The sequence below is a fragment of the Vipera ursinii genome (assembly GCF_947247035.1).
Source record: "Vipera ursinii genome assembly, chromosome: 2".
Taxonomy (NCBI): Eukaryota; Metazoa; Chordata; class Lepidosauria; order Squamata; family Viperidae; genus Vipera; species Vipera ursinii.
In genome coordinates, this window is record NC_139513.1 from 28599403 (window position 1) to 28611830 (window position 12428).

Here is a 12428-nt window from a genome sequence, read left to right on the forward strand (position 1 = left end):
ATAAAAAAAAAGTTATAGAATGGCTATATTAAGGATGGAAAAGTAGAAGTCAGAGGCTGTCATGTTACCATTTTATTTGACTGCGGGGGAACCTTTACCTTTACCTTAAAGAGTCAAAGTCAATCTTTTTCCTTTTCCCCTTTACCCTATACGTCTTTCTCTTCAATTCCCACCAGTTCCTACTATTTTCAGTTTTTTGTGTTTTATATTTTGATAAGCTTAATGATATTTTTAAAAGGAAACAAAAATTTGAACTTATTGTTATATTCAAGTCCTTCTGGGCTCCCAAGAGGAAGTCCTCTCACCTGCAACTCAGCCTGCTCCTTCTTCTCCTCTGCCTGGCTCAGGAGGAAGCCTTCCACCAGGGCCACCGCCTGGGAGCTGCTCTCTGCTCCACACTCCCGCACCCAGCTCTCCATCTGCAGGGGCAGAATGGCCAGGAACTGCTCCAGAACAACCAGGTCCAGCATCTGCGCTTTTGTGTGCTTTTCTGGTCTCAACCATTGGCTGCAAAAGTAGTGCAGTCGGCTGCAAAGTCCTCGGGGACCCTCATCCTCCTGATACCGGATGCTCCTAAAATTCCAGGACTGAAGTGGGGAAAGGATGATTCCATCGTCCAGGATCTTCTGGCCAGTTCTTGCCCAGATCTCCTCACCGATTCCAGACTGAACACTGGAAGGGCCTTTTCCAGTTCCCCCACTTGCTAAAGGAAGGCTCGCCATTCTTTCTCCGTCCTGTAACACAAATCCAAATGAGTTCAAGGAAACCAAATTCTTTTTCATTCATAGCAATGTTCATCTAGCCATGGGAATCAGAACATGCCATTAACCCTCTTTGCCAAAGAGAAAACTGTAGGAAGAAAAGTCTCTATCGTGGTTCCTACAAGCGGGGAATAAACATGGCAACTGCTTTGGGAAGAAGGTTCTAGTTTATTCCCCGCTTGGAGGAACCATGATAGAGACTTTTCTTCCTACAATTTGGCACCCCAAGATGGGACTCCAAGCTAACCTCTCCAATAGACTGAGACTGGTAAGCCCATCCTGCCGGCAGCAGACCCCTTTGTGTCTGTGGATGGATTTTCCAGGCCCTGCCCATGTGGAGTCAGGGTAGTAAATGGAGTTTTGGGTTTGAGCTCAAGGGCTGCTTTGGAAAGAAGGTGAAGGTGAGTACCTCCAAATTTTAACTTTATTTATTTTTTATTTTTATTTATTGCACTTATATACCGCCCTTTCCCTGAGGACTCAGGGCGATTTACAGGGAGTTAAAATCAACCATACAAAAGTTAAAACCCAATTTAAAAAAAAATTAAATCGACCCTGTACTATTAAAAAACCCAATTAAAATGAATGTCTCCTCAGCCTGGGCCCGAGAGCTCAAAGAGCCAGGTCTTCAGGCCCCGGCGGAATGATCGGAGGTCGGGAGCAGTCCTCAGCTCCACCGGCAGCTGGTTCCAGAGGGCAGGCACCCCCACTGAGAAGGCCCTATCCCTGGGTGTCACCCGCCGGCAGTCTCTTACCGGCGGGACCCTGAGCAGACCCTCCCTGTGGGAGCGCACTGGGCGAAGGGCATTTGATGCCGGCAGCAGGTGTTCCCTCAAATACCCCGGACCCAGGCCATGTAGGGCTTTATAGGTGATAACCAGCACCTTGAATTTCACCCGGAGGGCAACCGGAAGCCAATGCAGCTCGCGGTGTTACATGGGAGTATCGGGAGACCCCCATTACAACTCGCGCGGCCGCATTCTGCACCAGTTGAAGCCTCCGAGTGGTCTTCAAGGGCAGCCCCATGTAGAGAGCGTTACAGTAGTCCAAACGGGAGGTCACAAACGCATGAGTAACTGTGCGTAGGGCATCTCAGTCCAGATAGGGACGCAACTGGCGCACCAGGCGAACCTGTGCAAAAGCCCCCCTAGTCACGGCTCCTATGTGATCTTCAAAATTGAGCCGTGAGTCCAGGAGGACGCCCAAGTTGCGAGCCCTATCAACGGGGGGTAACACCTCACCCCCCATCGTTAGAGGTGGAATAACCTGGTTAACCCGATATGCCGATATGCACAGCCACTCAGTCTTGGCAGGATTGAGACGAAGCCTGTTTCTCCCCATCCAGACCTGAACCGCCTCCAGGCACCGGGACATCACGGAGAGGGCATCGCTGGGTTGGTTCGGGGTGGAAAGAAAAAGTTGGGTATCATCAGCGTACTGGTGATACCCCACCCCGAAGCCACGAATGATCTCGCCCAGCGGCTTCATATAGATGTTGAACAGGAGAGGCGAGAGAACCGACCCCTGAGGGACTCCACAAATGAGAGGCCTCGGGGCGGATCTCTGCCCTCCCGTCAACACCGACTGCGAGCGGCCCTGGAGGTAGGAGGAGAACCACCGTAAAACGGTGCCTCCCACTCCCAACCCCCTGAGACGCCGCAGCAGGATACCATGGTCGATGGTATCGAAAGCCGCTGAGAGATCTAATAGGACCAGGACAGAGGAGCAACCCCTGTCCCTTGCCCTCCAGAGATCATTCACCAGCGCGACCAATGCCGTCTCTGTGCTGTGTCCGGGCCTGAAACCCGATTGGTACGGGTCCAGATAATCAGTTTCCTCCAGGAACAGAGGGAGCTGATGCGCCACCACACTCTCAACAACCTTCGCCAGAAAGCGAAGGTTGGAGACTGGACGGTAGTTGTCTAAAACAGCCGGGTCCAAAGCAGGCTTCTTGAGAAGGGGTCTCACCACCGCCTCCTTCAAGGCGGCAGGGAAGACACCCTCATTCAGAGAAGCAGTTATTACTGCATGGAACCAGCCTCGTGTTCCCTCCCGAGCCGCATAAGCTAGCCAGGAGGGGCACGGATCCAGCAAACAGGTGGTGGTGCTCAGTCTCCCCATGATCCTGTCCACATCATCAGGGGAAACAGGGTCGAACTCAGTCCAGATAACGTGCTCAAGACCGCCTGATTCCTCCACATCAGACTCTGCCCAGTCAGAGTCCAGGCCGGTCCGGATCCGAGCGATTTTGTCCACCAGATGATGACTAAACTCCTCGGCTCGTCCCTGTAAGGGATCCTCCCTCACCTCCTGGTTAAGGAGGGAGCGAGTCACCCTAAACAGGGCGGCCGGGCAATTATCTGCGGACGCGATAAGGGTATCAGACCCCGTCCGACGAGTCACCGAAAGAATGAAACCGGAACGGGAGCTGGTTCTTCTAGCCGTGTTTATTTTCCGCATAAACAGTTGCTTAAAGACAAATGAAGTCAGCGTTGACTTCACAGCACAGTCAACGCTGTTAAATATCCGGCAGAGCCGACTCCCACCACCACACCCTCAATCACACCACCACGCCCCCACCCTACTTAACCACCGCCTCCCAAGACCCCCTCCTTTTGGCTCCCATCCCACCACCATTTCAGCCGGTAAGTTACCCCCCAGCTTAAACCTCCCTCCGTCCCCCCAGAACCCTGCCTAGGCTCCTTTGTCCCCTCGCCACCCCAGACCGCTGCAATCTGCGCTCTAAACCCCTCCCCGGCCCACCGGTCGTCCCCGTCACCCCCTGACCCACTCGGGCACCCATTCTTGTCCTGCAGCTCAGGCGCAGGGCAGCCATCGCCCAGCCCATCGCACAGCTCCTTCCCGGCCTGTAAGCAGCTTCTGGGAGCCGGCTGGCTGGCTCGCGGCCTCCCCAGCTGACAGGCGGCCCGCCGCTGCGCCGTTCGCTCAAATGTCCCATTTCCCGGCCCGTCGGGGTGGTGGGGGCGTGGCCAGCCGTTCCCGGAGCCCGGCAGCATGGCAAGGAGACGAGGATGCCGGCGAACGTCCCTGCGGCCCGGTACGTTGCCTCGGGCGGTCACGGGGATGTTGGGAGGGGCCGTATGCCGAGCCAGTCCTCCGGGAGTCGATGAGCGCCGGCAGGAGGCTTCGGGCGGCTGGGGAGGGCCGTACGCTGTCCTGGCCCTCTGGAAGGCGATGGGCGCTGGCGAGAGGCTTCGGGGCCTGACGGGGCGCTCGGCAGGAGCCTGACGGTCGGGTGAGTCTCCCCGCGGCCCGTCTGAATGTCGGGCATGCCCGGCCCGACATGCCGCCCCCCCTACCAAGGGTCCTCCTGCAGACGTAGAAAACAAGGGTTTAGCATCATTCACTATGCGCACACCCCCATGTCCCCCACCCCCCGGCCTGCCAGGGTGGGCTTGGTGGAACGCCCGGATCAAACGTGGGGCATGGACATCTTCCCGTGACACCCACGTCGCCTCCTCCACCGGGTACCCTTTCCACCGAAGGAGATACTGTAGAGCACCCCTCTGCACCCTGGAGTCTAAGACCTCCTGCACCTCATACTGGTCAGCGTGAACCGGTCCGGGACCCCCCTCCCCTGCTGCCGCGGTAGCCGCTGGAGCAGGTTTCAGCAAGCTACTATGGAACACCGGGTGGACGTTACCCAAAAACTTAGGCAACCGCAGCCGTACCGTCACCGGGTTTATCACCTGCACCACCCGGAACGGCCCGAGGTATTTGGGTCCTAGCTTACGGCACGGAACCTGTAACCGTAAATACTTGGTGGACAAGTAAACCAGGTCCCCCACCCGCGGTGTAGCAAAGGGTTTTCGTTTCTTGTCCGCCCGTGCTTTGGATGCCACGGCAGACCGATCCAACGCTTCTTTCGCTGCCCCCCAAGCAGCCGTGATCTGATGCATCCAGTCAGGCGGTGAGCTCGGAGATCCGTCGTCCTGGGGACACTCACTGAAGGGAACGAACTCGTGACCGGGCACCCATTCTTGTCCTGCAGCTCAGGCGCAGGGCAGCCATCGCCCAGCCCATCGCACAGCTCCTTCCCGGCCTGTAAGCAGCTTCTGGGAGCCGGCTGGCTGGCTCGCGGCCTCCCCAGCTGACAGGCGGCCCGCCGCTGCGCCGTTCGCTCAAATGTCCCATTTCCCGGCCCGTCGGGGTGGTGGGGGCGTGGCCAGCCGTTCCCGGAGCCCGGCAGCATGGCAAGGAGACGAGGATGCCGGCGAACGTCCCTGCGGCCCGGTACGTTGCCTCGGGGGGTCACGGGGATGTTGGGAGGGGCCGTATGCCGAGCCAGTCCTCCGGGAGTCGATGAGCGCCGGCAGGAGGCTTCGGGCGGCTGGGGAGGGCCGTACGCTGTCCTGGCCCTCTGGAAGGCGATGGGCGCTGGCGAGAGGCTTCGGGGCCTGACGGGGCGCTCGGCAGGAGCCTGACGGTCGGGTGAGTCTCCCCGCGGCCCGTCTGAATGTCGGGCATGCCCGGCCCGACAAAGGGCGGCAAAGTAGTTAGACTTCGCCGTCCTTATCGCTGCAAGATAAGACCTTATAAAGGTTCTTAACTGCAATCGGTCGGATTCGGATCGGCTGGATCTCCAACCGCTCTCTAGACCTCGTCTCCGACGCTTCTGTGGAGTTCTCCCGGAACTCCACAGAGAACCATGGGGCCCAACGGGATCTACGCCGGGTCAGAGGTCGCATGGGTACAACGCAGTCAAGTGCCCTGGTGGCAGCCGTTTCCCAGGCCTCCACCAGAGCATCGACTGGGCTGTGGGTAAGGGTGATAGGTATAGGCCCAAGCGCCCTCTGGAAGCCCAGGGGGGTAAAAGAAATGTGTGTATGTTTTTGTGTGTGTGAGTGAGAAGACCCTTTTTCCAATCACAGTTGGATTTTGCTCCCTCTGGCCTTTCCTAGCCGCAGAAAGGATCTGTTCGAGTTGCAGACCCTGGAAAGTATGGGGGTTTGGCCAGAGCGTAGGACCTTTTGTTAAGGAAAAGGGAGAGACTGTGTGGAAAATGGAATGGAATGAGAGAATTGGATTTGGGCAACTAGCTGGTTAAGCCCTGTAAGCAAAGCAAAGCAAAGTTAGGAAATTAAGCCCCGGGCAAGGAGCATCCCTTACCTCTGGAAAGCAAGCAGAGGTCCTCCCAGACATTTGAAGTCTGCAAACAGTGGTGGTGAAAAGTGAAGGTAAAGCCGGTAAGAATGTCCCGTACCTTCTGCAGGGGAGCAGAAGGTCCTCGACAGACCCCTTTTTGGTCTGAAACCATGGTGGTAGATGCCTAAAGGAGCGTCCCAGTACTCTGTGAGGGATCCAGAGTGCTCTTTGGGTCCCTTTTTGACCCAAAAACTGTGGAGGGAGGCGGAAGTCTCACAAGGAGGCTTCAGTGCGCCAAACCCGATAGAACCAAAGGGGGATTCTAGTTAAAGGGTCAAGATAGGCTTCCCGGTAAAGCTTGCTTGAGGCCTGGGACGGGAATCAGCTACCCGTTTAGGCAGGTATGAAAAAGAGGTAGGTAGAGAAATTATATATATAAAGAAAATGGACTTTGCTAGGGCTTTGCTGGGAAACCAATTGGCTAAATAAAGGTACTCAAAGGGAAAATAAGAAATAGTGCCTCTCTCTCTCTCTATGCAACCACGTGGTATGTTTAAAATATGTGCCTTCCCTAATTTATCTGAGATTTATGGTGGGAATGACTAGGATGTGTAAAATTAAGACTTCTGTTTCGTTTTCTGTTCTCTTGTCTTTGTGTGTATATGTGTGTCAAAGTCTTTGTGTGTGAGGTAAATGTGACTGACTGTTAACTGTCTCTAATCCAAAGAGAAAAGAATGTTAAACTTCTGCTAGAAATTCTTCTTAAAATAAGCTACCAAAATGAAAATACCCTCACTCTGTCTGTCTGGCCAACAGAGTGAAGAAAAATGTGTTTGTTTGTTTGTTTTTCTTCTCTTTCTCTCTATGTACTCTTAAGAACAGCCCAAAGTTAGCAGGAGGGAATGTTTTTAAGTTCATCTGCTGGAAAAGTTTCACTCTTGCATTTAATAAGAATGATAAAGTTGGAAGGGACCTTGGAGGTCATGTAGTCCAACTCTCTGCTCGGGCAGGAAACCCTATGCCAACTTTATCAAATGCCTTACTGAAGCCCAAGTAAACTGTATCAACAGCATTCCTCTGGTCCACTAATTTTGTCACTTGGTCAAAGAATGCGATGATAAGATGTGTTTAGCATGATCTGTTTTTGACAAACCCATGTTGGCTTTAAGTAATGACTTTGTTTGCCTCTAGGTATTCGTTGATTTGTTGTCTGATTGTCTTTTCCAGAATCTGCCCAGGTGAGGTCAGGCTGATAGGTCTGTAGTTTCCTGGATCTATTTTTTCTTTCGTTTCTTCTTTTTAAGAGGAAAAAAAGGGAACTACATCAGCTCTTTTCCAGTCCTCTGGTAGTTCCCTAGTGCTCCAGGATGGAACAGCCTTACTTGGATACTGGCTAACATTAATTGGACGTTACAAATTACAAACCTGGATGCACTGAATTAAGAGCTAAGGCAGGAAACAACTCTTGAAAATGGGCAGCCAGTGGTTGCAGAGTACAGAGGCAAACCATGGCTGTGAAGATTTTTGGGAGCAATGTGCAAATCTGACTGGAAGCTAAAGGTGACATCTAACATTTGAAAATAATTGGCACAGAATATTGGTAACTATAAATTTCTTTTCCACCTAATTTTTGCCCTGACTTTTTAGAACTTTATGGGCAGGAATCTTTTTTCTGCTGCCCCCATTAGTGTTTTTCGTTTTGCATTAACAATTTAAAGTTTGCTTACCGAGTATCCCTGATCAGACCAATTTTAATCTTGTGCCAGTAAGTGTGTCATTCACACACTTAGGGCACAAGGGGGGGGGGGGTTGTGGGAAGTCAGCTCCCCAGAGAAGGAAATATTAAAAGGGCAGGAAAATATATTTCCTAAAAGGATCTTAAAAAGGCAGAAAAGCATGCCCAGTTTTTCTTAATAGCCAAAAGTCTCCCTCCCCCAAGCAGAAACCAACTCTATAGAAATGCAGATATAAACCATTCAGGGAGGTTGAAACTAAGACGACTTCTAAAATCTACATACCCCTGCCCCAGGGAGGTGGGCTGGGACAGACAACCAGCAAGAATCCTAGAGTGGCACACCTAGGCTCAGGACAGAATACAAAGCTTGAGACAGGAAATAACTCCAGACAATAAAGTCCAGGGGGTGTAAAAACCCTCTACCCACATGTGCTCACCCCTTCTTTTCCTGTTGGATCCATTTTTCTGTCTGCCTTTCCTCTGCAATAAACTACAACCTTCTTTCCAAAGCAGTTGCCATGTTTATTCCCCGCTTGGAGGAACCATGATAGAGACTTTTCTTCCTACATTACTTTCTCTCTAAAGAAGATTGCATCTCTCTGATAGAAAATAAATTCCAACAACTAGAAAGTAGTGGATTGGATCGTTCATCGATACTCCTCCCCATAGAAGGAAGTATTTTTCTGGCCTGGTAAACTGATGACATTAATCAAGAAGATTCAGTATATTTGGCATTTTGGATCATTTCTATATTGCTTTTACTCACAAGGAAAGACTTGCTTTTTAAAAATATAGATCTACATTTACCTATAAGCAGGGTTCACGCAGCATACAAAAACTCAGAACAGGTTAACAAAGCATGAACATTCAGTTCACAAAAAATGTAATACCATTCAATTGCACCTGGATTAGGATGCTCCATTTCTCTTCCTTCACACAGGAAGGCAGGTTCACACAATGTGTCCTAAGCACAAAAAGGTCAATCAGATCCAGGGGCTCAGTTCACATGAAACACAAAGGCTTAAATGCACAAAGCTTAACATAATCATCTGTTTACCCTCCTAAGACAAACTGAGCTGCAGAGGAGTCAAACCTAGTTTACTGTCATCCAGCACAGAGTGAGAACGTAGGCATAATCTTTTGCATTTTCAAACCTTTTCTTATTTCCTCCTTGAGATTTGCCATGCAAGCTCTCCCTCTACCCAGGAAATAGGGCGTGTAGGACTATTCAGCCCCCCCTTTCCTTTCTGGCATCTGGATTTCTTCCTGAGGGCAACGTACGTGGTCTAGACTAGCACACACAGAGAGAAACATACACACAAACACAGACAAACAACCCCCTTTGTCACCTGTGCCTCTTTCCTTCAAGACTTCCTTGCAGCCTTTTTAACCGCCTGCGAAGTTCAAAGGGTTAAAGAGGGCGAGTCCAGCATCCTAGAAAGGCAAGGCTTACTGACGTCACTTCCTTCCCAACCGGCCACAGCGGCCCAACGCTGAAGTGCGTGGAGTCCCTTTCTCTTTGCAGAGGCCGCCCTCTGGTGGATTTTCTGTGAATGGAAAGCGCTCCTGGAACAAGGAGAGACGGAGCATTTCCCATGCGTTTCCCTTGATCAGGAAGCCGCCTCAACCTGCTTTAGGCAATGTTACACTTCCGAAGAGTGTTGTATTTAAAGCTTATGGTCACTCACACTCTCACAGCCCTGGGAAATAGGCAGTTTCAGCCACACACTGAGGGACAAATCGTTCTTTAAAATACAGGGAGACTGAATTTAAAATAACAGACGTTTACTGGTACAACATATATATTTGTTCTTTTTCACAAGTACACACACACATCCATGCTCATCCATACTGACCTAAGTCCTTCTCGAGTAGGCTGGCTGTCACTATCCATAGGGACAGAAGCTGCCAGCTGCCAACTCTAGATGAAGAGGAATTCAAAAAGTGTTTGTACTTCAGGATCTTTTCCCTCCAAAAAATTCCTTGCTTTTTGCTGATTCATCAGATGACAGTTATTCTTGTTGATTTTCAAGCCTGGTAGCTATTGGTGGGATTTGGAGAGAGCTTTCATCTCAGCTCTTGTCCAATTTCTTTTGTCTGGATTGAGTGATATTTTTACTTTCTTTCCTTAGTGACTTAGTTCCTTCTTATCTGTTGCTAAGATGAGAACTTGGGATGCATCTCTTCCTTCTTAAGTTCAAGAGCCCTCCCTTCACACTGGAAGAATCTGGCCACTTATCCTGGCCCTTTCTGGATCTCTCTCCTTCAAGAGTTCTGCGCAGCTCAAATGCTCAAGAGAGTGAATACAGCATCCTAAAGACGCAAGACCCGTTGATGTCAATGCCTTTCAATCTCCCCTCTGGAAAGCACCGTGTGGCGTTCGCCCTCCAGTGGCTCAATGATGGAAGGCCATTGTGTTGCCTTCTCTTTGCAGAGGAGCCCCTGGTGGATTCTCCGTGCAAGGCAGGTGCTCATGTAAAGCGGGAAGAAAAGGTACATTTCCCATGAGAAGCGAGGACGAAGGAGGCTGATGTCCGCCCTGAGCAAGAAGCCTTGTGAATCCATGTGCTTTTGACAATATAAGACTCCTCTCCAAATATCTATTTTTAAGAACGATTCTGTAGAAACCACACCCCTGAATAAAGGTAACGGGGGCATCAAAGGAACAGACACAAAATGGAATATAGTGTTCCTTGTACTCAAGAGGGTCACAATAATGCTCTCTTTGTTCTGCATCCCATAAAAGAGATCAGTGGGAAACTTGACAGGCTTTCAACATTCTGTTATTATATCTCACAACAATATCATAGAGCTCCAATAGGCTTTGTGGTGCCCAATTCTTGGCCTTGCTTGCCTGAAAGGGCTGGTACCCTCCCATTGAAGAGATCCTTCAAGGAAGCAAACTGTTGAGCTCCTTGGCAATCACTTTCTGGCCAGGTTGCAATGTAGACATTGCAGTAGTTGCACTTATGCATCATTATGGAAATATCTGTCGAGAGAGATATCTATTCTGTGTGTGCTCCGTGGATGTCACAAAGGTGCTTTTTCAAGAGGCAGCTGGACTTTCTTCTTTTTCTTTGGAGACATTTTGCTTCTCTTCCAAGAAGCTTCTTCAGCTCTGACTTACATATTATCATACCTAGTTATAGAGCAGGATGGTGGCTCAGTGGTTAAGACATTAGGCTTGTCAGGTGAGAGCATAATGGTGCTCTGTGACACCATGCTGGCCACTTGACCGCAGAAATGTCTTTGGACAGTACTGGCTCGATGGGCTTGAAAACGCTGATGAGCACCGCCCACCTACCAGAGTGAAATCCACAGGGCCTCCTGTACCCAGTTAATAAACACGTCTCTAGGGAAAACTGGTGATGTGGTGGAATTGCTGACCTAGAGATTAGATGGTTAGCAACAGAAGGGTGATCTCTGTAAGATGGAGTAGTTTTGAGTTTATAGGGCTCATGATTCCAGGGAAATTTCATCTTTGGGTTTGATGTATCAATGCATGATTCAGAATTTAGAGTTCTACCTCCTAGACTCACTGGGTGGTCCTGTTCATCAATTTTTAGCTAATTGCAATATGGTTTTTAATAGAAGTTAGGTTGCACAAAAATGAGAAAATCCATCAGAAGTGACGGCCCTCGGAGATGTAGGCAAAGGAACCTGGATGAGACATAAACTACACAGCAGGACAAAAAAAAATTAGGCAAGAAGAACAATCTGCAGAACAGGGTTTAAAATTAGTTGCAATCCGAGTAACTTTCTCAGTATAATTGACTTCAACCTTCAACTATTAAATTTCTTTGGTTCTTGTTTAATTAAATAACAGTCCTCCCATGGATATGTTGTGATCTCGTTTTGTGCTGTTACATCAGCCATAAAGTATTATGCAGTGCATATTGTGCTGCCACCATGTGGTTGTTTGGGAACTACAACATTTATGTTAATTTGTTCAGCCAACCCCTCCCATTTGTGACGTACCTCCTCTTTCTTCTTAAGCCTGAATGTTCTATCCCTTCTGGGGCACCATTCACATGCGGTCTTCTCTCATGGTAGGACAATTACTGTCTTTGACCTTGAAATACCGTCCATTTCATCATCTACTACATCCTGTCTCCTGTAATCTTCTCTGCATGCAAATAAAGGTCCTTGTGGATGATAAAAAGGTAATTTCTGGGAGTGCATCTCACTTCAGACAATACCCTCACCACCATGAAGTAAAGGAGAAGCCTCTTGACATCATCCAGGCATCTGATGATATCCCCATCACATGTGATGATAACGTAGGCAGCACAGTGTTTTATGCCACACATGATGACAACAAAATAGCCATGTCAGTTGAAGACAGAGAATTCATCAACATAATGGACACTGAATTCTCCAAATATGTCTAACAGCTGGGTTGCACCATTACCTCTTCATGCCTCAGGAGAAAGCACAGCTGAGGTCTTCAATCTTCAAGATCCTGACAACGATCCAGAGATTTGTCCTGACATCAAGACCCTTCTCACCAGATCTGAGCAGAGAGCCATCATTGACTGTCAATGCTTTGAACAGTTCTCCAACTGGACAAAGCTTGTACGCATTATTGCAAGGTTAGTCCATATTGCACAATGCTATCACACCAAATCTAGTGACACTGAATGTCAAGGCTGGCACTTCTGCCAAAAACCTCTCTCTGCAAAAGACAACTGCCTCTGGAATCGATGGAAGATGGAGTGTCTTTCTCTTTTGCAAGGATGCAGAAAATGGCAACATCAGAACCCCAATCTCCAAGTTGGAGACCTTGTTCTGCTCAAGGACCAACAAGCTGAAAGGATTGAATGGCC

General features: G+C 49.6%; 1 protein-coding gene across 1 annotated transcript in view; it reads right to left on the reverse strand.

Annotated features, from left to right (window-relative positions):
- LOC310634801 (uncharacterized protein) overlaps positions 1–12428 on the reverse strand; it is a gene marked incomplete at its 3' end in the record, with an annotated part of 44896 nt that overhangs the window by 11667 nt on the left and 20801 nt on the right. Inside the window, exon 5 of the mRNA XM_083353337.1 lies at positions 306–734. Within this exon, the coding sequence (XP_083209463.1) occupies positions 306–734 (429 nt within the window). The remainder of the gene's footprint in view (positions 1–305; positions 735–12428) is intronic.